We start from the raw sequence: 24,306 nt of genomic DNA, 5'->3' as shown, positions 1-24,306 counted from the left end.
TACAGATTTTGAAATTTAAAACCATTCTAAGAAAGTCTTCCAGAAAAGTGAAAAAAAATTACTTCACAGTTGTCAGAATTTCTCTCTTCTGAGCATTCTACCTGTGTACCAGAAAGGCCATCCATATGAAACCCATTGTATCAGCTTGCCAACAAGGTTTCTACAACATATGTTTCTGTAATATTCTTTCACAATAGATGACAGGTTGTAAATGAAGTAGAACTGCTTAATTTCACATTTAAGATGACTATTCAGAAGTCTTAGCTGTTCTTTGTGGTTCCTATTCTTAACATTGTTTTGAGAAAGCTAACTTTTAAAATAATCTGTAGTTACAAGATCGTAAACAATACTAGGGATATTAATCTATTGATACTTATTATCACATTATACAACTGCTTTACTAAAGTTTTTTCAAAAATTTGTAACAAGAAGTCATTATTAAAAATATGAAGAAAATACTATATTCTAGAATAGATTTACTATTGGTTTATAGAAAATCTTACTCTGATGTCTCTGACTTTTTTGTTCTAACTTTCTGTTTTAAAGATAAATCGTTCTAGCCTCTAATCCTTATAAAGCAAGGGCCATATTTTCCTACTTGGCTGTAAGGGAATTGTAGAACTCGACAGGTTTCTCTGGGCCCAACGGAAATATAAACAAAAACATGACAAACACTGAACCTTTGCCTGTGTGACACGTCAGACTTAGATCACACCAGCAGCAAAACAACCTCTGTACTACAACTCTGCAGTTTTATGGAACCAGTGTAAAAGCAGCTAATTAACTGAGAGTTTAGATAAACTAAGCAAACAGAAAGGAGAAAGAGTGTTGTTTGAGTGCTGTCATTCCGGAGCAACATAACACTTCACGCAATTCAGAAACTTCTGAATAATAAGCCTAAAATAGGTTCACATTTGCTATTAGAGCCCGGGAATATATTTGTGTATTCTCCAGATCCTGAGATCACAAGAGCAGAATAAAAACAAAGGCAGCAAAGCCAGCAGCATTCGAGAAAAGCACCAGGCCGGGATCAGCTCCCTCCCGGCCAGTGCGGGCAGCGCAAGCCCCGCCGCTGTCGGTCCGGAGGGGACCGGCGGCCGGAGGAAGAGCTCCTTCGCGGAACCAGGCCCGTCCCCAGCCCCTCTTACCGCCCACTTCCTCCGCTCCTTCCAGAAGGATGTCCTTGGTGAAGCTGGAGATCTGCCCGGTGAGCGAGGACAGGCTGTCGCCCACTTGCCCCAGGGACTGGCCCAGCCCCGAGCCCAGCCCGCCCAGCCACGACGCCATCGCGGCTCGGAGGGCTCCGGGCCTCGCTCGGCCCCGCCGGGCGGCCCCTGCAGCCGGCTCCTGCGGGCCAAGGGGCCGCCTCCGCTTCCCTTCTCCTTGCTACAGCGGGTCGCGGCTCCTGCTGCGGACTCAGCACACCGGGCTCGGCAACTCCTCCGCCAGCGCCGCGCGCATCCTCCCGGCTCAGCTGCTCCTCCCGGCTTGTTTTGTCTTGTCTCGTCCCGGCTCAGCGACTCCTCCCGGCGGCTTCGGCCGCTGCCACCTCAACGGCAGCCATGACACCCCTCCCAAACACCATCGAGAGCGGCAGCCCGGGCTAGAGCGCCCCCTCGGAGGCGGACATGGCGTGTCCGCGGAAGCAGAGGATGCCGGGATTGTGGCGGAGCCGCGGGCGGGGCGCGGCGGCGTGGAGCGCTGTGTGATCAACGGGCACGCGCCCGGCGGGAGGGAGCCGGGCCGTGAGCAAAGCAGTGTGCTGCGCACGGGAACAGACACGATTTGTGTTCGAATGTGTTCTCACAAAACACACAAGACCTGAAACTCCGGCTGCTTTGGATGTAAATGGAGTGGATAGGGAAGAGGCGACTGAGAGGGGACCTAGTCGATGTCTATCAGCGTCTCAAGGAGAGGTGCCAAGAGGCTGGATCAGGCTCTTCTCGGTGGTTCCCAGCAACAGGACAACGTTTCTGCAACGGGCAGAAAGTGCTGCACAGGAAGATCCACCTGAATATCAGGAAGAACTTGTTTACTGTGCAGTGACTGCACACTGGAACAGATTGCCCAGAGAGGCTGTGCAGTCTCCCTCACTGGAGGTATCCAGGAATCATCTGAATTCTGTGCAATGTGCTCTGGGATCACCCTGCTTGAGCAGGGAGGTTGGACCAGATGACCTACTGTGGTCTCTTCTGTGATTCTTGATTGGATTTCCAGCCAGAACTCCAACACTGGTCCAATTCAAAATTCTTTTTGATCAAGCGAGGTATTTAAAATTATTTGGGACTACAAGGAGTACTGCACTGTGCAGAAAAAAAGCAGTTTTGTATCAGTCAGAATGATACTGCTATAAAAAAATGTGCATACCGGGAATAAAATACAGGGCAGTTGGCTCATTGCCCGTTTCAAATTGACAACTACATAAAAAGATGCGTAATTAAAGCACCACATCAACGGCAAAATGAAGCTGAGGAGAGCATTTCACAGGTGAAATCTTAGATTTTTAGAGGTCTGAGAATGCAGCAGGCACAGAACACATGCTCTAGAGTTACAAGCTGGCAAACATAACGAGCCAGATGGGGAACAATCTGCTTGTTGCTTCCCAAACAGTATCTTGCAGAGCCTTGGTGAAGGGTTGATCGCTGGCCTGCAATACTGTATTACCTTTTAGCTTTACTGTCCTCTGTCACTCACAGGCAACCCTAAGGCTGGCCATGGTGTATGGTCCAGGAGTTTTGAAGTTAAAAGTTCTCCAATAAAGATTGTTCTCACTCTTCTTCACTGAACAATTCTTCTATCAGGTTTATACCTGATTTTACTAGTATATTGATTTAATGGCATACTTGCCACCCTTACAATTATCCATAATAAAACCAATCATACACCACTTCAAATTCATTTCTGGCTGAAAAAAAGAGGCATTAAAATTGTAGGAAGTACTAGTGCTGTGACATAGCATGGAATGTAGATAAATCTTTATCAGTATTATTAATTTGCAATATTGGGTTTAATGGAGATGAAAAGTTTACAATGCTCAAAAGACCCCTTATCATTGGTTTAACAAAACCCATATGGGTCCTCATGACAGTAAAGATGTGTCATTTAGTGTTGGGCTAAATAATCTTTATGGGAAACTCTCCTAGCATTTTTTCAACAAAGACCAGGGACATCCTGCAGATGTTTAAAATATTTAGGGATGATAAAAATGTCTTCTATTGTAGGTAATTTTATAATGCCAAGTAAGGCATGTAGTCAATAAAGTAGCACAGAAGGCTTCTTGTCCACTCTTTTTAATTACTACTCCTGCAAAACTAGAAACTGACTATTTAGCATTGCAAGTAATTTTTTTAGCTGTCTGACTTCATCCACTGTTAATAAGGGCACACAAATCATCCAGTATACTCTGTTTTGACTAAGCTACAAAAGCAATGCACAAAAAGAGTGAGTATCCTGGCAGCAAGGGAGGAAACTGTATCTTACTTTAAAAATTACAAAGCATACAATTTTTAAAGATGTAACATAACTATAATTGGCACCAACTTCCTTCCTTAACAGGAGCCTCTTTACACAACTTTTGGAGTATCAACAGATGCAAAGACATCAGATGATGAAATGTCAGCAATGGAAAACTACCCCACTGCTGATGTCTACACACCTCTGGTGCAAAGCCCACTGATACCAGGGATGAGATTTCAATGTTTGATGAGTCTGTGCCCAATCTGCACATACAGGAAAGCACATGTGCAAACACAAGAGAAACATTAGAAGCTATAATCATATTTATTTAAAAAAGTGATATCAAATACAACCATATATATTCATGCCTATTTGGAGAGCATTTTCAAAATACCGAACAGTGCTGCCATTTTCCAGTCAAAACAATGACAAAGCATTTCAGCTTTCCCTTTTAAAATCTTTTCAGTATTCTATGCTTTATATACACAAAATAGACAAAAATTACACAGGAATCCAGAGCCAAAGATGTGATATGAAAACAGTCTTGACAAAAAAATCTATTACTGAAAATGATTTCTAAAATACACAACTATTAGGCAAGAGATGAAAAAAATTATTCCCTTACAAAATCCTAACTCTACCCTGATTTGTACACAGGGGGTTTCATGTAGCAAAAAATAAAATTTTATCAATGCTTACATGCTTTAAAGACAAGATCAAGGTTTTTACCTTGTTTTTTTTTCATTTTGCTTTTGGACAATGGCATTTAAATATTACATCCCTTTGTTCAAACTCTTATAAAAGTCCCGTCCTGAATTCACACAGTGCCTGTACTGAGGATGGGGGGAGATTAAAAGAAAAGTGTAGTTATAATTATTTTTCTTAACAAAGAAAATAATGTATAAATATTTTGATTTGGTAAAAGCAGTTGAAAAGTCACACATACTAACTGTCTGAAGAACTGTAACTGGGGAAGGAGGTGACTACGGCAAGTTAAATACTACACCATTCCCTCCATCTCTGAAATGTAAATAAGGCAAAATGTGTGTATGAAGATTAGAAAAGTTTATTGCAAAAGAACTCCTGCTTTTAAGATGAAAACCTGGATACGAGACAAAGCTACTAATTCTACATTGAAGAATTGAGTATTTGGACCAAGCCAGTTTGAATGTAGTAAGTATTATTCTCACTTGAACAAATGATTCTGTGTGTATAGAATAGATATGTACATATTACCTGTTAGACTTCTTTTCCTTCTTTTTTGTAATGATTTGTGAATAAAAGATTTTCCAGGACTTAAGTTTGTTTTATGCAAGACAGTAATGGCTTACCAACCGAACAACATCATTTTCTATCTAAGCCCTTAAAAAAAGTTTCCACATCAATTTTTCTTCTCCTTGGATTCTTATTTCAATCCTTTAAAAGTGATGTGCTGGTAACACGAATTGCAAAATAATACTTCTTTGTAAGTATTATAAGTATTGTAACTAGAGTTCTAGTTCTCTGATCCCATTCCCCTATACTGTATTTTTCAGTATAAAGGCCACCATTTTTATGTTTTCATCATTATTTGAACCAATAATTAATTCTAGAAAATTTCACATTTTAGAACTGTAACATGTTCTTGTTCATCTTTAAAATCTGTCGATTTTGTAAAAGACAGAGCAGCTTGCAAATGATATTTGTCTACTAGATACCCGCAGAAACCATTTTAACCCCCCTACCATTCTGTAAGTTTGTAATAGAAGCAATAGTCCAACATTAAAACACATCATAGATTTAAATTTGTACTGGTTATTTTCAAGTAGTCTGCAAAGGAATAAAGTATGACAAGTAAGAAGAGTACCTTAGCTGAAAATTACACTTAAATTTGCTGCAGTTTTTTGAAGGGCACAGGAAGACCAAATGTTAAAGTACGCCAGAATTGTAACAGATTAGTTTCAAGTCTAGAAAAATGTAAGCATTTAAACAGCTCATATTTGTACCTGCTGCGCCTAACAAGAACTGCATACAAGCACGACTGCATTACAACTCTTGTTCCTCCTGCCCTCACTGTAAGACCATGAAAGGAGTTTGCAGAATTATACTTAGAGCAGCAATTTTGGAAGATATTTCTTGTATCGCTCACTCCCCCTGCTCCTTTGATTTCTACTGGCAGAAAACCATAAATTATGTCACATGGACCATTCACTGGAAAACAGTAAAAATCTGTTGAATGAATGAAGTCTGAAATTCCCTCGAATATAATTTTGTAATTAAAAAAAATTTTTAAAAATCAAAAAAAAAAAAATCAATGTCTGCTCCCTTACAATGGACTTTGGCCTAAAGCTGTAACATGGAAAAAAACCCAACCCTTCAGCTTGACAGGGTAGATAACACCAGGAGGATGCTCTAAATTAGTAAACACCTTAGAAGCGTAGTTAAGCCACATTGAGAACTGTTTACCACTGAAAGAATGCACACCAAAAAATGACATCAGTGTTTTATTGACAGTGTCTTGGCAGGTCCAGACATTTTGAACCTGGGACCTGGGTTATAAAATATGTACTGTCAGTAACTAGTATTAGTCTTTTCCTTAGGTACAGTTCAAATAGAGACCCTGTCACTCCCTACAAGTCCTGAAAGGAGGTTGTAGTGAGGTGGGTGTCAGCCTCATCTCCCAGGTAGCAAGTGACAAGATGAGAGGAAATGGCCTCAATTTGCACCAGGGGAGGTTGAGGTTGGGCATCAGGAAGTATTTCTTCACTGAAAGGGTTGTCCACCATTGGAACAGGCTGCCCAGGCAAGTGGTTGAGTCCTCCCTCCCTGGAGCTATTTAAAAGAGGTGTAGCTGTGGTGCTTAGGACCATTACATTTAGTGGTGGACTTGGCTGGGTTAATGGTAAGTGTCTTTTGATGTGACATGAAAGTTCAACAGCAAGCCTGCATGTTTTAGTGATTATAAAATCATGTAGCTGGCCTGGGTTAGTCAATGAGATTTAAGGGGCTGAGATTTTTTTTTTTTTTATATAGGGCTGCTAGAGCTATAGAAATAATACATTTTGATTATATTTTCATAATAGAGGATAAAAGGTCTGAGTTCCAAGTACTGGCATCAGATTGCCAGTCTACACCTATTTATAAAAATGACTCTTATTTCAGAATTAGTTTATGGCACAACCAAAAAAGGAAAATTAAGCTGTGGTTAACTGACAGATGAGAAAAAAAAAATTTAGTGCTTTAGACACCTTTCTTCATTTCAGTTTCATAGAAATTTCAAACTGAAAGCAGAAAATCACATCCTGAAAAGTATAGCATTTCAAAATGGCATACACACAGATGGACTTTTAAAGTCACTTTTCAGCTATATTAATTTAACACATTACAAATAATTATAATGTGCATGACTATTATTTGAAAAAGACAAAATGCAGTTTTTAAAAAGTAGTGCTGTCTCTTGTCATAATCCATATTGTGTAACACAAACCAGTGGTTCTGGTGACATTGGTGAAAATCCAGCACACAGATAAGAAAACCAAAATTTAGCCCAATTATGTATGATATAATAATATCCTAAGCGATCAGGAAACCATTGCTGTAAACAAATCTTTACTGAGAGGTAAGAGCCCTTTCATGTACAGTACTACTTTATGCTGAATGTGTATTTCCATCTAACTACCATTAATTTCCTACTAATTTTAATTAAATGTTACTGTTGTGCAAAGATGTAACTTCGAAGTATTTTGATAAAGAAATTTGGGGTTATTTTTGAAAGATTCTTAGAATGCCTGTGCTAACTGTTAATGCTTTAACTGGACTACAGCTTATATACTCTATCTACAACATATTTCCATATAATTTATATGTAAACAGAATTTGTATTTCAAGCACCATTTAGGAAAATGAAACATCTCTCTTTTGTTGCACTGAAGTTCAAAGTCAGGTTTGGTCACCCTGTTACACATTCATCCTGGATATCAAAGCAAATGTCTTACAATACATACCATAAGCTCTCTCACATACTTTGCACTTCCCAATTTTTCTCAGGATCAGAAACAGCATGATAAAAAATTTTAAGGTGCGTGAATAAAGGCCATTCCTGAAAAAACTGCAACATTCTGACAGACACTCATAGAAAGCATTTCAGAAAGAACATCCACACAGGCATAAATATTCATTCTTAAAAGAGCTACTTGCACAGGGGTCATTTCAGACTGCAGGAATGCACCTCGTGTGTGGCACTGACTTTATGGCACCTAAATCCCCTCCTACTTTCTCCTAGACTCCGTTACAGCTCTTTCATACTGAAAGGCCAGAATGAAGGGTTGAGCTTGAAGAGGAAAAGACTCTGGAAGAGGTAGAAAAGAAAACCTGTTCAACCCAATTGAGTATATGCTGCTTTTGTAGTAAAAATACAGTGGCTTAACAAGAAAGAACATAAGAATACAATAATTAAAAACAAACAAGAACTACAAAAAACCCCAAGCCAAATAAGGCAAGTTATCTGCTAAAAGACAGTATGTTAAAGATGAACCTAAAATTTTACAATTGGAATTAAAACCAAAAACTGTTAAAAAGTCAGAAATCACTGAAAGACTCAGGAATAACATGATAATCAACAATACACTGAAAATTTTGTCTTGAATTGAAAAGCATTAAATTTAGGGATTCTTGTTTCTCCTGCAGAATGGATCATTTCAGAAGTGGACAGCAGGATCAAAAAGTTGACATTAAGTCATTAATAATAAACAATCACAAGATAAATTATTTAAGATGAATGGAACTTAATTACTCTCCCCAATTTAGAGTGATCTATTAAAAAGAATTTATGAGCATAACTTACTACTCGTATCTGTTTTTCCATTAGTACTGAAGAAAATCAGTTGATGCTGTTTTCAGCATCATTTGTATCTTCTATAGAATTCTTCAAAACAATTTAAACTTGTTTTTTAAATGCAAGTTACAGCTGCTACCCTTGTCTAATTTTGTTTGTGTGAACAGTTCTATTAATTTTAACAACACTACTCTTGTGAGCAGATGTTTTGTAGTAGGAGTGCTACAGTTCTCTAAATTAGTGCAATCTTTTTTGTATTTGCAGACCCTCTCTAAACTGACCTCCAGCAGGCCCCCTTTTATTCCTGCTTCCAGAACTCTGAAATGAACCCTGTTTGTGCAACATTCACACAGTAGAATTTTAATGGAGACTTAGCATTTTGACAATACAAGGGGAATAATGATGTTATTTCTCCTCTTCTGAATTCAAGTGGTTTCTAACAGACTCCAGAGACATATTCATGGCTGCTTGAAGCATGTCTTCTTCGCTCATATCACCTCCTAAAGACAATAAATGCATACAAGCTGTAATAAATTCACAGTTCTTAATCTCAGTTAAATGTTTTTGTTGTTTCTTTTGTCCACACCCCCCTTTTCCCACCCCACCCACAAAACTGGCTTTGTTATTATAATCACTGAACATTTTGCAAATAGTTTTTTACTGACAAAAGGCAGTTTGCAACCATACACACCAATTTTGGATCATCAATACCTAACACTGGTAAGGTCTACACATGTTCTTCTGAAAACTGGTTCCAATAATTTTGTCAGATATTACTCCAAGTTGTCATACAACTTTAAAAGTAATTTAGAAAACACATAGTTGGCACAAATACCATCAAAGATTCCAATTTGTAATGCTCAAGACAAACAAAACAACAAAAAGCAAAGCTAGAACTTAAGTGGTCTGCTAGCAATGCTCTTCACTTTGAAACAGAATATTGCCATTCAAAGGGAAACAGGCTTTTCAGGAAAGTGATCCTTTCCTTCACTGCCAGTACAGTAACAGCTGTGATATGCAGTCGGAATGGCTGCTGAAGTGACAAAGTAGGCAGACAAGGAAAATTAAGAAACAATACAAAGATAAAAAGGACACATTTCAGCGTTGGATGCAAGTTTAAAAAACAATACCTGGGCCAGCTTCTGGAGTGCTTGAGCTGACAGTTGCCTTATCCTGTAGGTTTGGGGTCTGATCTTGCCGCTGTAGCTGTTGTTGCTGTCTGAAAGTGTTATAAATTTATAAGAGAATAAGATTAACATCAGTATGAGACCTCAATCAAGTTCATTTCATTGCAAGGAAGGCCAAGAGTCAGAAGTAGAAGCTGTTTGGTACAGTAACACCCCTGTGCCCAAAATCTCTTTCATCATTTCACCCTGCTAACCTTCAGACACCTATCTTCCCAGTATTACATTCCAAGCCACATGACTATTTTCCCAGGATTTGGAAGCTCTGCATTCTTATCCTATCATGCCAGGTCTAACTCCTCCCATCCATACCATTTCTCCCTGGTCTTTATTTCCTCCATTACTGTAAGACCGAGATCAGGAAAAACTACAATAACCCAGCTATGTATTAAGAAGGTACACCAGAACAGCAACATAAAATACGTACAATGCTTTTGTGTGATGCACATGAGAAGCATCACTACCAGAAGCAAAGTCTTAGAGAAATAATACTTCTTGTTGGGAAGGTAATTGCAGAAATTTACAGGATTTCATTTAAAATACTTCTATAATGTATGTTTTGTTTTCTTTCCTCACAAGACTTCCAGTAGCAGCAAGACTACTGCATTATTATGTTAGGAAATCATGTTAAGACAGAAAAGGTGTGCTGGACCTTAGTAAGAAACCCATTCACACCCCAAAAAGCACTGAAAAATACAACATGTACTTCCACATGCAGTTTTCTATCAGCTACTTTACTTTTCAAAATATGCTTGTCTTCTCCTTCGCAGTTCTTCTGAGGAAAGGGAGTCTGTCTGACTGCTGTGCGACGACTGAGGAACATTCTGTGGTAATGAGCCTGAGAGCTCACTTCGACGGCTACCTAAAACCAGAACATGCCATAACCTACTAATTATAGTAAAATGAAGTTAGTAAATTAAATACAGCTTAAAAAATGTCTTCAAACTTGAGGAGAAGAAGAAAGAGACTTGTTGGAGAGCTAAGCACCTAGAGTAACTTTGCCTGATACTCTCTTTCCTTCTCACCTTAGAACTGTTTCCTCCTGCCACCCTTTGCCAATTCATTCTTCTTTCCTAATAATCAATGCCAGCATGTAAGTTACAACTTTTCAAGGGAGAAGGGAGATGGCTACAGGCAATTCTGGATTGTCCTTCCATGCCTAAAACCAGTCTTTCCAGAGAGCTTGACGCATGCTGGAAAGAGTGCCTGACAAACTGATTCCAGTAGTTGCTTAAAGCATAAGCAACACAAGCAACTGTAAGAAATTTAGATGAGCACTGCACCTTGCATGCTGAGCTGAATGGCTCTGCGAAGATCAGCTTCTTCATCCTCCATATCAATTTCCTGCCTACTTAGAGCTAGGGCTCTCTGAAAATTCTCTTCATCTTCGTCTAACATGCCTGTTCCATCAAAGGGATGGTTAACTTCTATTCCTTGGTCCACATCACTTCTGGGTAGCCTGTGAAATCCATACATTCATCGCAAAATTCAGACAGAAATCACATTAGGTTTTATCATGAGGTTTAAAATTAGTATGTTCTGCTGATTTAACTCTAGGTTTAAGTTTGGAAAAAATATTTCTCCTGTGAAAGTCTGTTATATAAACAAATATTTTCCTGAAAAATGAAAAAGCACAAAAAGGGCTGCAAGCAACTGCAGTGCAACCTTAACATATATCTGCCACATACTGCACTCTAAAACAACGCACATGGTGACAAGAAGCTGTTAGATAGTAAATCGTCAAAAATTATAAGCCCACAAAAAGCCATGATACATGTTATTCAAACCTACTGCTATTGAAACAGTTATACCAGCAGAAAATGGCGCATATGGTCTCCTTCTCAGGAGGCCTGGAAGACCACACTAAAGCAACCCATGTAAACTGTACACACTTTCTATGTTACTGCCAATCATTCCACCGATTTACAACATCAGTTTAACTTTACAAAGCGGAAAAATAATGAATTCCTCTGAGAAGCCTTAAGCCTTTTTATCAGTATGCAATTTGTTCGCTATGCAACTTCAATGAAATCATTGCAGAAGTAGTACTTTCTATGCTTTCAACGATGTTTTGTATTAGCAGAAGGCACCAAAAATGAGCAGCACCACAATGTTACAGCAAAATTATTCCAAAAGGGAAGGCTGAATGATTCATATGATGTGGAAATCAGAGATCAGTTTCTCATTCTTTTCTACTTATGACGGAATGCACAAACCAGTCTGAATTATAGAATAATTACTATTAACAGTAGTTTATCAGATATGCTAACCCATTTTCCTCCCCAAGTCAAAAATCTACAGTATAATATGCTTATGCACATTAGACTCAATGGAAAGACTGGAATCCTTATTAAGGCAGCTTTTACCCACTTAAAAATACACCATTTGTTGCCAATCAGCTTGCTTTTACTGTGTGCAACAGCAGTAAACATTGAACTAAATGTACTTCTTATTACTTCCAAATTGCAAATCAATCATACGGAACATTATCAAAATAAAATCTTTATTTACCTTACCTCTGATCTCTTGACTGTGCTGCCTCTTCTCCAATCAGTTTTGGTCGCTGCATCTGCTGTACCCGAATCATCTGCAGTAGCTGATCAGCCTCACAGTCTGGCAGGTCACCTTTTACTACAAATATGGAATAACCTGAGAAAAAGAAATCATAAGTCTACAGCACTAAAGTGCAGATATAAACACTCTAAAATGCACACTATATGGAATACAATCATGTGCAACTTAAGATGTAAGACTCCACCTTTCATTATAAGGAGTTGGGTTATTTCACTATTTCAATCATAAAACTAAGGGTAGTTAACTGAATACGTAAGTTCTAAGAAATAATGGTTATTACCTACTTTTAATTAATGAGATTTAACATCTGCAAGTTACTATTACCTTCCTGTTGTAATTGAGCCAAGAAAAGTGCAAGATATGTATCTGATATTAGTTCTGGACCCATCAAGAGAGAGTTCAAGTTAAACCACTGTAATTAAGAAAAAAAGAAGGTTGAGAGAACAAATTAGCATGAAGATTACTCGGTAATCCATTCCTGTACATTGTGGTAATTTTCTATTATGGAATATCCAAATAAATCTATTAAAATAAATTACCAAATAAAAGTTTTTTGAAGCATAATACCTATACTGGTAAAGGTTACCCTTCAAATACTCTAACAGGACATCTGAAGTGTGGAAATTACCACATGCTCTCTCCCATTACTGAATACTGGTACCAGGGAAACACAGTAAAACAGATAATCCTTAACCATTGTATTTTGATTTACTTCAGACATCATTCTAAAATTCTGATTAATCCTAGTTTTAAACCTGAAACTAATGAAGCAAGAAACCCATCATCAGTTAATGCTGTGTGTTAAGAAATTAATAGATACAGGAAATAGACATTACTTCCATTAAATACTTTCATTGAACATTCCACCTTTAATAGCGGGTGAAGCTGAAAACTAGTGTTTACCCTTCTCTCAGATAATTTTTAAACTTAAAAATGAAGAAAAATTTACTCAAATTTAATACGCTGAGAGTACAGCACTGTATTACAAGAAGGGACACTTCATATAAACATACACAACTCATTTCTAGTTCCCCAAAGACCATAACTAGTAATTTATAATACTTCTAAGAGAGAAACCGTATTATACTTACATAAAACTTCTAGAGAGAAAATACATTCAATGTGAAACAAAATATTCCACCCTTAAACCCCCATATATATCAATGAAGCTGAAGAACTTTTTTTTAGACCTCCTCATTCAATATTATCCATTTTTAACCAGGAAGCACCATTTGAGATAGAAGAAGGAGAATTCTATCTCCATCCTCACAGAAATGCCCTAATCTACCCAAACCTCCATATATGCACCCATACACTTGCAGCCAGGCCCATACAATAATATAAATTACTATCTACCACCCTGTCATGCAATCAGTTTGCCAAAAACACTCTTTGCCACTAGGAATGGGTAAGAAGACCAACAGTGTAGAAAAACACAGAAATAAAAAGTTGGGTAAAAAATATGATGGACAGACTATGGCAACTTTTAAAAGGCATTATGGAGGAGAAAGTTTTGTGAAACTAATTTTGCTTTAACTGTAACAGAAGAGAAGCAGGTCAAATAAATCTAAGTCCACCTATTTTGTAAAGTCTTCTCATTACCCTCTAGATAACAGAAACTTAGTATTGTCTTCATGTGGTTACAGGCCACACATACAAAAAGACAAAAGACATCTCCCCTCCAACTTAGAATGCTTTGGGTTAGAATGCTCTCTCATAAAATTCCACCCAACACGGTTGCATTGTATAATAAGGAGCACTTCCATAATTTAAAAAAAAAATCCAGCCTTTTTGATATCAAATAAACAAAAATTGTCTGTAAACATTACCCATACTTTTAAACTAAAGCAGAACAGTAGAGTTTAGTTTTCTCATTCATGGGTGATTTTTCTTTATTTTTTTAAATCTGGATGACAACATAAATAGCCAGAACTTACAAAAATGAACCGAATGGGCAAAGAGACCCCTGTCCCACTATTACAGAATCTAAAAGCTGTTTTCCATGAATGTTTTCTATGAAAAAAAGCCCTAAAAAAAGCCAAACACCAAATCAGCTCATGTTGTATAAAAGCTTATGAAGGATGATCCAGAACAATGACTGGCTATTGAAATAAAACACTGCATTGGTGCTGTAAGGGACATGGATATGAACTGAGTTGGTACATAGGTACCACATACTAACATGGCCATCCCTTACCTTTAATAACTATTTCCTGCTCAGAATACAATTGTTTCAAAGTTTTATATAATACTACAAAGTTGTGATTCTACTTTCCCAACCCTCATTCTAACGGATAGTCTTCTGAGTATCCATTATTATCCATCAAAACTTTGAACTTTTCCTTATATCTACTGCCTATTTAAACAAACAAAATTATTTTACCATGTCAGTAACTTATTGCATTATAATAAGTTTGCATTCTGTAGGGATCCCAATCCTTGTTCAGGATTCCCTACTCCCTCCCACCCCTCAAACAATTTTTCTTCAGTACTTCATGCAGAAAAAAAAAAAGAAAGTAGTCTAAGAAGTCACATAAGACTCTACCAGAGCTGCAGCTCTCTACAGGACAGATTCACAAGGGAATTGATACTACCATCTTTCCCCAGGCTAACATTAACAATGACCTGCCTGGCATTTTTGTAATAAAACAAACATTTACTTTTTTTAAAAAACATGGGATACTATTAAACCAAACTGCAGCAAAAGCTTCAAAAGGGAAGCACAATCTACTTGCAACCACTTTTCCACACCGATTTCTGAAGTAAATTTTAAAATAAAAAAAGACAGTGTCACCTGTTTTCCTAACTTTCGAACTGTAAACCAGTGTTCCTTATAATTACAAATAAATGATTTTTCATTTCTGTAAAAAGAAAAACAAGAGGTATAAATAAAATTAAATACTCTAAAATCAGAGTACATAATAATGTTTAAGATGTTATCACTAATTCGAACTTATATAATAATAAAGTTTCAGTAATACAACCATTTATGTTACATTACCGAATACTCATACTGCTTTTATAATATTTAGGAAGTTGTCAATATCACTGAAATTTCCATATACCTGTGATGCCACAGATACTAAAATATCATGAAGGCAAAGAGGACAGATGTTCTCATGCACCCCCACAACAAAACAAAAAGTCCAAGTCAGGGGATAATACAAACATCAAAATGCAGCACAGCTTGAAACAGCAATTTTAAAGAAACATTATTTAAATCATAGATTAAAAGTCTTACATAGGATCGATCCCAAGTCTCTGATATTCTGGGCTGTTGAAGAGGATTAGTTCTAAACCCCACACTTTCAAGGCATTGCTTATAACCTGTCAAAAAATAACACTTTTCGTGAGTCAAACTAGTTCAAATCTAAATTCAAGCAATGCAACCATCTTAGCTACACTAAACAATTATACTGTTTTCATAAAACTTAGATTTCAAAACATTGCCAGGAAACCTAGGAATCACATTACTCAAAATGCAGCTGTCATGAATCTACATGCAACGTAACACTCTCATCTTACCTAAGGAGAAGTAACAAAACTAAGATTTAACTCAGCCTTGTTAATGAGTTTACTCCCCCAAACAAAGGTGTAATTTCACCTTCCATAGACACTTCCTAAGTTGTCATCTCTCTACTTGCAATGCACTGCTCTGCCCTTACTTTCCTTCCGCCCCATACAATCTCAATCTTTCTTCACAGTAACTATTGGAAATTTTGTACCACTGGATTATCACAGGATCAGTTTATTGATCTGAGCACCAACTCTTTTACAAAAACTGTTTAAAGCTACACAAAATAACACTGTAAGAATTTTTAAGTTAACAATTCAACTTCCTTTCAGCATGCCAACTGTGCAGCAAATGGCAAAGCAATGACAGGACAAAGAAGTAGAACAAGGAAGCATTTTTTCAGCTACTGAAGCAGCCCAATCAGTGATAGAAAGAAAGCCAAACTGTTAATGGTTTCTTGCTAAATAGAAAAACAGCCTAGTCTGCCATAATGAAGAGAGGCTCTTGAAGAAGTCTGGAGCATTGGCAAGCACCACTGAAAGCTTGGGAGACAGCCAAAGATGCCTAGAGCTCTAATCTAGACACAAGCCCCAATTTGGTGTTCAAAGCTTTTTTTGTTGTTGTTTTGGTTTAAGTATTTATTATTAATTACTTTACCCCTACAGCCCTAAAAAAACAAAATCAAAAAACCCAAGAAAAATCTGCAGATCACTGTAATAACCCTGTAAGCATTGCCAAGGGCCTTCCAGTCTCTTAACTTGAGAAAGCAATCTGAATTCTGCTTTTTAAACTGCAGTCTGTAGGAACCAAGGTCTACACCTGAAATGCCCATAAGAAACAGCTTAGAAGTCAAGCTTATTGCCAGCAGATGTCATTTCACAGTTCTGGAATCCATGCTTCTCCTATGTGTTTGAGGGCCCATGAACTGAAGAACTGCAAGTCACTGCTCTTAATGGAAAACACTGAACACTTGGAAGTCCAGCACTTAATCCCATTAAGCCCATAAACTGGTAACTAGATGAAAAAGCTCAATGCCATTTAAATTATAGAGGAGAACATATATTGCATAAACAGGAAATGGTGTCAGAGGAGAGCTGTGCTTACTTGAATTGAGAAGAATCCACTATCATCCATGTTTACAGAAGGCTGCTGCTTGAAGTGAGGTTGGGAGGGAGAAAAGGGAAAAATGGTGTAAGCATAAAAGGTCAAAAATAATTGAATTTTGAAAATAAATGTAACTGCAGATTCTTAAAGCAACAACTTATGTCCTTGTCTGTAAGGCTGATTACAATGCCCAAAATAGGCATGTTAATTTAAAACTCAAACCTTTAGAGATGTTCAGTGCTTAAAGGGCAGACAGACATGGGAATTTCTGTTCCTGTCTGACAGTGGCTTACTGATACTGATCCTCCTGATCATGCCTGATCTTCCTACTTGTAAGACGAAGGTAATGTAGCTTTTTGATGAATTATTGTAAAGCTGTACTAGTAACACTTGAAAATGACACATCCAAGATGCATGAATGAAAAGGCCTATAAATCTAAAAAGCTTTAGCACTAGAAAATTAACCTTGTCTAGCTACACAAGACTAGCAGGTCTGTGCCAGACAATATTACATTTCAGGCAAATATCAAGCAACCTCAAATGAAGATGATTTTACCTGTAAAAATGTTCTGTATTCTTCACTAGATACTCCTCCCTCTGCCATTCTCATCCTTTCTTCCTCATCCAACTGCTGTGCAATAGAGGATAACTCAACAGGACTAAAGTATTCTCCTTGCAGCAAATTATTCAGACAATGTTGAGCACACAATGAGCCCTCTTGCTAATTGTGAAAGAGAAAAAAATATCAATGATAAGAAAAAAAAAAAGGGGGAAAAAAGAGAAGAAAATCAGGTTAATGTAAACTCTGTAAAATGACTCAGCCATTTCATTCTGGCAAATTTCCTGCCCCCCCCCACTCATGCAGAATACCATATATTCTTTCAATGCATTACACTGCAAGCTATAGAATACAACCCTCCCATCCACTTGAAGGGAAAAAACCTAACATGCATACTACTTTATTTCCTCAAAGGAAATAAATTTCATGTAAAAATTGTTTTTGAAAACACCATAAAAATTGCCAATGACCCAAAAAAATCACACAGAGATTCTGCAACCATCAGAACAATGGATTCTATCTTCTTCAAATCATCAATACATGAAAATCAAACAGTTTAGATATCTATTTCCTAGCAGCAAGCATGTTCTGTAACAGACACTCTCATTATTTTTTAACTTTTCTTCCCTTCTGGATGTGGCTATTGACAATCCGCTCTCCATCTTATTGTTGGCAAAGTGATTAGCAGCTGAAGGAGCAGTAAAGCTCCTTTTCCACATGAAATTTACATATAGGAAGTAGATAAAATAAGCTCATACCACTAGTTTGAAAATCTTGAAAACAATGATGGGGAAACAAGAAAAAAATAATTAAATTCAGCATATTAAACAATGAAAATATTTTTTTATTGATAGACCATTTAAATAAAAACCATTTCAGATAATTTGTTACATGTCCAGCATACTACAGATAATAGAAGTATAGTGTAACATTTTTAGAACACCAGCACAAATTTTAAAAGAGCTAAATAACGATGTCAGTCATGATTTTGGAGTGCAAATTTAAAAAATCTCTAATCTGAATGAATGCATGTCAGGCTCTGTAATTTTCATATGAGAGATAAAATACCGCCTCATTAAATAAACCTCACAACATAAACCAACCAAAGCAGTTTCCTATGAAAAGCAATCCTTTTTAAACAAATAACTCCAGGTGCAAGACAAGCAACATAAATTTTAAAATCTTGCTTTTCTCTTTTGTTTTAATCAGTCTTCATTTTTATTTACACTAAGAACTCTACTATACATGCTCTTCGTTAAAAACAAAACCCCTCAAGAACAATACAGAACATCCCTCCCTTGTACCAGACCCACAGAAACTAAGAATACAAGAGTATGCCTTTGAGCAATATTCTTTAAAATTCCATAAAAGCATCATACAAATCATATGTAGAACTCTCCCATGATCTCCCCACAGCAGAAACCTCCAAAGTTCCCTTTACTCCAGAACGTTCCTATGGTTTCATCACTCAGCTGATCAAAGAGTTATTAAAGCTCCACTGGCTGTACAGCCAGGCTTCAATGGAATCCAGAAACCTCCTCCAGCTCACGCCCTTCCTGCAACAAGAAACTCAAGACTAGACACCAGCTTCTGTCCCTCTGGGACCACATCCTTACTGCTGGTCATATGACAAAACTGTAACAGAAGAACCTGCTCAACAATCACAAGTTTCCCCATCAGAATTATATGAAACCGGTTTAGAAACAGAGGGATACTAAAATACTTCTGAAAATTAGTTGTATTACAGGGTTACATCTTAATTTCACGAAAAGGACCTTTCTGTATCTGTACAGTATTATCTGAAATTAATAAATCTTAATTTTCATATGTAAAAGCTATACACATTAAGTGCCAAATGCAGAAAACAGATCCTACAGTTTTTAACTGACATGAACTTCCATTGTTTTCTGCAGAGAATATTGCCTCTTTTCCATAACCTGAAATCCCCTCATTAAAACCTCTCCTGACATAAACTGCTGCCCTGCTTTCAGTGTTTTCACTCATCTGTATCTTATCAAGGAAAGGACAAACTTCTAAGACAGGGACTCCTGAAGCCCCATCCATCCTTAAATCCTACTTTCTGCAACTGTCATTTCTCTCTAAAAATTGCTTGGTTTTATTAAATTTTCTTTATAAATACCATGTTTCTCATGTTTTTTTATCAAAACAACTGGGGTGTGCAGACACAGCAACATGCAGCACTTCAAAATATTTTGACAGCACTTGATGGGGGAAAAAATACTCCTTAAGACAAAAAGACAGAGATTCAGTTAGATTTTCCTTAAAATAATAACAGAATAAAAATATTTGGTCTTCCAACTTAAAATACATTCAGGTGCAACTTTTTAACTGTGTAACTAACTCACCAGGGAGCACGTATGTTTCACATGAGAGACTACCAACTCCCCCTTCCCCAGAATGCGTAGCAACTACAAATTACCATCACCTCGTATCTTTGAATGTATTATGCTTTGTCACTTCAATTTCAGCAGTTTTGTTATTAAACTAGAAAGCAACTTAGTAATAAAGACGTTATTTCATACTGCAATAGGCTAGGCCACGTACGAAAAGACTACATTTTGTTAAACTATATTCAAACCTAGACCAAAGGTCACTGAAACAGAGGCCATCATGACTGAAATCCAACACTCACCCTCTGAACAGCAGCTACTTAACACCGCAACACTTGCCAAATTTTGTAACCCAAACCTACTCAGAAAGAACACTCCCCAGATTTTATGGATTTCAGAACAATTTTTATAATGTTTTTTAAGGACGGTACACAGCTATCTTACTTGATTTCTTAAGGAAACCAATCCCACACATCAAAACAAAGTAACAGAACTAGTTAACACAATAAAGTTGAAGAGACGTTGGCAAAGTACAAGAAAAAAAGCCAATTATAATTTGAACGACATTGAAACAGAAGTATGTCGTATTTGGGAACCTGGATAAATCACAGCAGTTCACAGAAGCATTTGTCCTCCAAACCAGGAAATACTGCTCGGCACACAGAAGCATAGTTTATGAACTGAGATTTCTTTGGCAGGTCTCCCACTCCCTACTCATTACACGAGCCCAACCAAGCTCGGTGAAGAGATAGGTCTGAGAGCACAGGACCAGCCCTGCCTGCCGCTGCTTATCCTCAAACTCATTTCTCAGCTATGCGTGCTCCCTCTTAAAAAACGTAAGTAGCTGCAGCCTACACCTCCCCACACGTGGAATCTGTTTCTGCAGTCCCCAGAACACAGTCCCCATGCCGAAGCGGACACCGAGGCTCAGCCCTGACTCTCCTTTTCCTGCAAGGCTGGCACAATCCAGCTGGGACGGGCCATAAGCACCGGCACCGTCGCGCGAGGGCCCTGGCTCTCCCTCAGGCTGGACGGATGCCCGGGAGGGGCCGCGCGGCCCGGTCCGACACAGCCCGAGCGCACCCCGGGGGCTGCCCCACGGTCAGCGCGGGGACGGGAGGCCCAGCCACCGCCCTGGCAGCTCCTCAGATAAAGCTCGCACGCCTCCCCCGTCTCAGCGGCCCGGACGGCCACAACCGACAGCGCTGTACCGAAGGCGGGGCGGGCAGCAGGGCGGGCGGCGGGACCCGGCCAGCCCTCACTCGCTCCCTCACTCACCCGCTCGTGGAAGATCGACTCCATGTTTACTGTGGCGGCCGCAGCCCCCGCCCCACGTGACCGGTCCGGCCAATCGCAGCGCCCGTCGCCCCCCCGCGGCTCAGGGCAGGCCCCGCTGCCGCGCTGGCGCCCCCTGCTGGGGAGGAGGCCGGCGCGCTGACCCGCCGCTGGCCGCGAGCGCCCCCGCGCGGCGGCGGCCGTGCCCGCAGGGAGCGCACGCGCCGCCTGCTCCGCAGCGGCCCCAGGCCCGGCTCTCCGGCACCGCGCTGAGCAGCGCCCGGCAGCGCCCGCTCCTGCCGTGGGCTCACCGGCCGCCTGTCCCTTACACCTTCCTGCTCTGCTCACAAAGCCACAGTACCAAGCCTACAGAGGAAATACAAAAAGAAACTTATCCAGTTTCAATAAAAAAACCGAAACAACTGTCAATCACCTTCTGAGTCTATGCAAGTATTCCTCTGAAGGCGAGTTAATGAATTAGCTATCAACACATGGATTCCACACCATACACATCAATAACAACACAAATGATTTTTGCATAGTTTATTCTATAATTCTTCCTCTCCTTTCCAGAGTAGGGGACAAAATTTTCTCAACACTTAAGGACTAATGGAATTCCTGAACACATATCAGTCATGTAATTAAATCAACTTCAAAAAGTAACACTGGAAATTAAACTAGCACTGATGAATTGCAGATATCCTTTACTGTAATATCCTCTCAGGGTAAAAACCATATTCCTGTTCTTTCAATAGCTGAGATAAGATGATGAATCAAACAAAAATGTCTTCCATTTCATCATCAGCTTTTATTTCCACGTCACTTCTTCACCAGGCTTCAACTCCCTGTGTAGAAAAAAAAAAAACAAGAGAGAAGATACTAAAATTAGTATCTTTCTCTTTAGAATAACTACTAATAAATGCATTTATTCAACAATACCTTAATTTTGAGATTTATGTAAAAATTTAACTCTCTGTGCAATTGCTGTCACTTAAAAATCTTTCAGTATTTTGCTCTTTTCTTTCAAAAGCTTCAGTGGATTGAGTCCTCTTAATTTCCATTCATTTAAATGGAAGACAGAACAGCTGACTTCTAAGGAGTTAATAGACTTTTAATTGGATCCAAAATGAAAAATTCTAGTTCTTTTAAACATAATTCAGTACCTTCAGTGGAAAGAGAGGTGTGAAAGCAGAAAGGATTTTTACAAGATGCTGACATAGCAGCCCAGCGTCACTAACAAATGTATTAAGAAAAGTGCTAATGTACCAGTGAGGTGGATTATGTCAAAAGCTTTCTTTCTTACTCAAAATTATTTAGATGAGGCTAGAGCAGAAAAAAAAATCCACCGGCAAACTGATAGTAACAGTCCTATCATCCGTCTATGCAACACGATTTCCCCCCTCTTCTTTTATTAATCTGACAATCTAATACAGAATTAGGACTGACACAGATGAGTCCATGCCTGAAGTCCTCTGATGTAAATTCTCCCTGAGAAGTCACAGCCAGAAAACCCAAACTGATCAGTGCGTATAATCACATAATTCAGTGAAGAGCTGCCAGTATGTATGTTAATTTTCAAGAACTCAGTTATTATTTCTAAGTAACACACATTCATAAAAAAGATTTTGTTAAAAAGTGCTGTGATCATTTTAAATTTAAGAGAGAAAATTAAAACTCAAGCACGGTGTTTCCTGCTGAAGTTTTAGTCAAAATAATGGTTTCCACATTTCATGACCAAGAACTTGACAGCAGCTAATGATCCTTTCCTTCATGAAGATAGCTCCTAAAGACTCAATTTTCAGAGGTTATTACTGACCTCAAATATTTCATGAATGCTTGATATTTTTAGGGCTTTCTTCCCTTTTTTTGGCTATACTTATAACTTTTTTGTAGAAAAGAACCAAGAAGCACTTTGAAAAATAACTATACGTGTATATAAGAGGCATCATAAAGCAGACCTTTTATATAATAAGCTCTTGTTTCTGAAGGCAGACAATTTTTCATCATTCCATCTGTCCAAATAGCATCCAATCACAAATCCTAAGGGAACAAGGATGTGAACCCAGTGGTCACGCACAGCTTGGGCGAAATTCACCATGACTGCTAGAAAGGAAAGCATACCAGGTGTTACTAATAAATCTGCACTTGGAAACTGTTGCATGCTTAGCACCTTTACTCTCACTTACTAGGATTCTACGACATAATACACGAGGGCTATCTAACACTTCCTAGGAGACACATACTGTTCTCAAACCCATACCTGGGTTTCTTAGGAATAATCCTAACCAGCTCTTGGCCCTGGGAAAAGTCTTTCATCCTAAAACAGGAGAGAAATAGAACATCTCTTTAACTTACCCATTAAAGCAACTCTACAGAAGTCTGCTGTTCTGTAAAACATTAAAAACACTTCTATAACCTGAACTCCTGTAGATGGACAGTTTATTACCTGCCTCAAGTGTCAGAGACAAGTTGTATGTTTAGTGGGAAGCTGAGAGATAAGAAAGGACGTTTCTAAAATAAGGAAGAACGTTTCTAAAATAAGGAAAACATTTCTAAAATCACGGAATGACAGAATCTTTAGGGTTGAAATGGACTTCTGGAGGTCATCCAGTCCAACCTCTCTGCCAAGGCAGGGTAACCTGGAGCAGGTGACACAGGAATGCGTCCAGGTGGCTTTTGAATGTCTCCAGAGAAGGAGACTTCACGACCTCCCTGGGCAGCCTGTCCCAGCCACCCTTAATTTATAGAAATTCTTCCTCGTCTTGAGGCGGAACTTCTTGTGTTTTAGTTTATGGCCATTGCGCCTTGTCCTGTCGCTGGGCACCACTGAAAAGACTCTGGCACCATCCTCTTGGCACCCGCCTTTGAGATATCTACATGCGTTAATGAGATCCCCTCTCAGCCTTCTCTTCTCCAGACTAAAGAGGCCCAGCAAACCTTTCCAACCCAACCAAAGCCTTCTAGATTAGGGAATTACACGCGACACCAAAGACGTCCGTCACACACTGCTGCGGGCTCGGAGCCCCGAGGGCGGACACCGCCGCCGCTGCCGCCGCGGCCGCTGTGGGGCGGCCACACAGCCCTCCCTGCGGGAGCGGCGGGAGGAGCTGCCCGGGCCCGGGCGCTGACCGGCGACACGGCCCCGCCACCGCCCGGCTCAGCCGCCTCCGGCCTGCCCGGGACCCCGACCGCCCCTCCAGGGGCAATAGCGCCATAAAGCCCCACGGCTGAGGGCCGCTTCCGCCCGCTGCCGCGTCCCGGTCGGAGGGGTAGGGGAGAGGGCAAGGCGCTCCCAGGGAGGTCTGACAGCAGTTCCGCCCTCCACGCCGCTCCCGCCCCACGCGCGACCCCGCCATTACCGCTGCTCGCGCCGCCGCCGGGACCCGCAGCGGCCGCGCCAAGGGCACCAGAACGGGCGGGCCGGGAGAGACCACGGGCTGCACAAGGGCGGGGGAGGAAGGCCCTCCCCCCGGCGG

General features: G+C 39.4%; 3 protein-coding genes across 6 annotated transcripts in view; all 3 read right to left on the bottom strand.

The window, feature by feature from the left end:
* Window positions 1-1,609, bottom strand: part of TRIP11 (thyroid hormone receptor interactor 11) — a 29,362-nt gene extending 27,753 nt beyond the window's left edge. Inside the window, exon 1 of the mRNA XM_010394265.3 lies at window positions 1,149-1,609. Coding sequence (XP_010392567.2) covers window positions 1,149-1,287 — 139 coding nt within the window. The 5' untranslated portion in view covers window positions 1,288-1,609. The remainder of the gene's footprint in view (window positions 1-1,148) is intronic.
* Window positions 1,610-3,756: 2,147 nt separating this feature from the next.
* On the bottom strand, window positions 3,757-20,930 carry ATXN3 (ataxin 3). The gene is made up of 11 exons (XM_039552807.1): window positions 20,834-20,930; window positions 17,202-17,366; window positions 16,646-16,690; window positions 15,269-15,354; window positions 14,822-14,888; window positions 12,352-12,439; window positions 11,970-12,102; window positions 10,737-10,912; window positions 10,192-10,315; window positions 9,400-9,488; window positions 3,757-8,769 (listed from the first exon to the last, which is right to left on the bottom strand). Exons 1-11 carry the CDS (start codon window positions 20,855-20,857, stop codon window positions 8,675-8,677), a joined length of 1,092 nt encoding a protein of 363 aa, XP_039408741.1. The 5' UTR covers window positions 20,858-20,930; the 3' UTR covers window positions 3,757-8,674.
* Window positions 20,931-21,358: 428 nt separating this feature from the next.
* On the bottom strand, window positions 21,359-24,296 carry NDUFB1 (NADH:ubiquinone oxidoreductase subunit B1). Of its 4 annotated transcripts, XM_039552535.1 has the most exons (4): window positions 24,190-24,217; window positions 23,091-23,147; window positions 22,789-22,933; window positions 21,359-21,675 (listed from the first exon to the last, which is right to left on the bottom strand). In XM_039552535.1, the coding sequence occupies exons 3-4, from the start codon at window positions 22,926-22,928 to the stop codon at window positions 21,639-21,641; spliced, it is 177 nt and encodes a 58-aa protein (XP_039408469.1). In that variant the 5' UTR covers window positions 22,929-22,933; window positions 23,091-23,147; window positions 24,190-24,217; the 3' UTR covers window positions 21,359-21,638. The 4 variants fall into 4 exon arrangements, with proteins under 4 accessions (XP_039408469.1, XP_039408471.1, XP_039408470.1 ...); XM_039552537.1 differs by lacking the exon at window positions 23,091-23,147 and having other exon boundaries at window positions 24,190-24,296; XM_039552536.1 differs by lacking the exon at window positions 23,091-23,147 and having other exon boundaries at window positions 22,789-22,930; window positions 24,190-24,266.
* Window positions 24,297-24,306: the final 10 nt, after the last annotated feature.

The sequence above is a fragment of the Corvus cornix genome, chromosome 5 (genome assembly GCF_000738735.6).
Source record: "Corvus cornix cornix isolate S_Up_H32 chromosome 5, ASM73873v5, whole genome shotgun sequence".
Lineage (NCBI taxonomy): Eukaryota > Metazoa > Chordata > Aves > Passeriformes > Corvidae > Corvus > Corvus cornix.
Note: the sequence above shows the minus strand (reverse complement) of the source record. Positions and strands in the feature narration are given on the sequence as shown.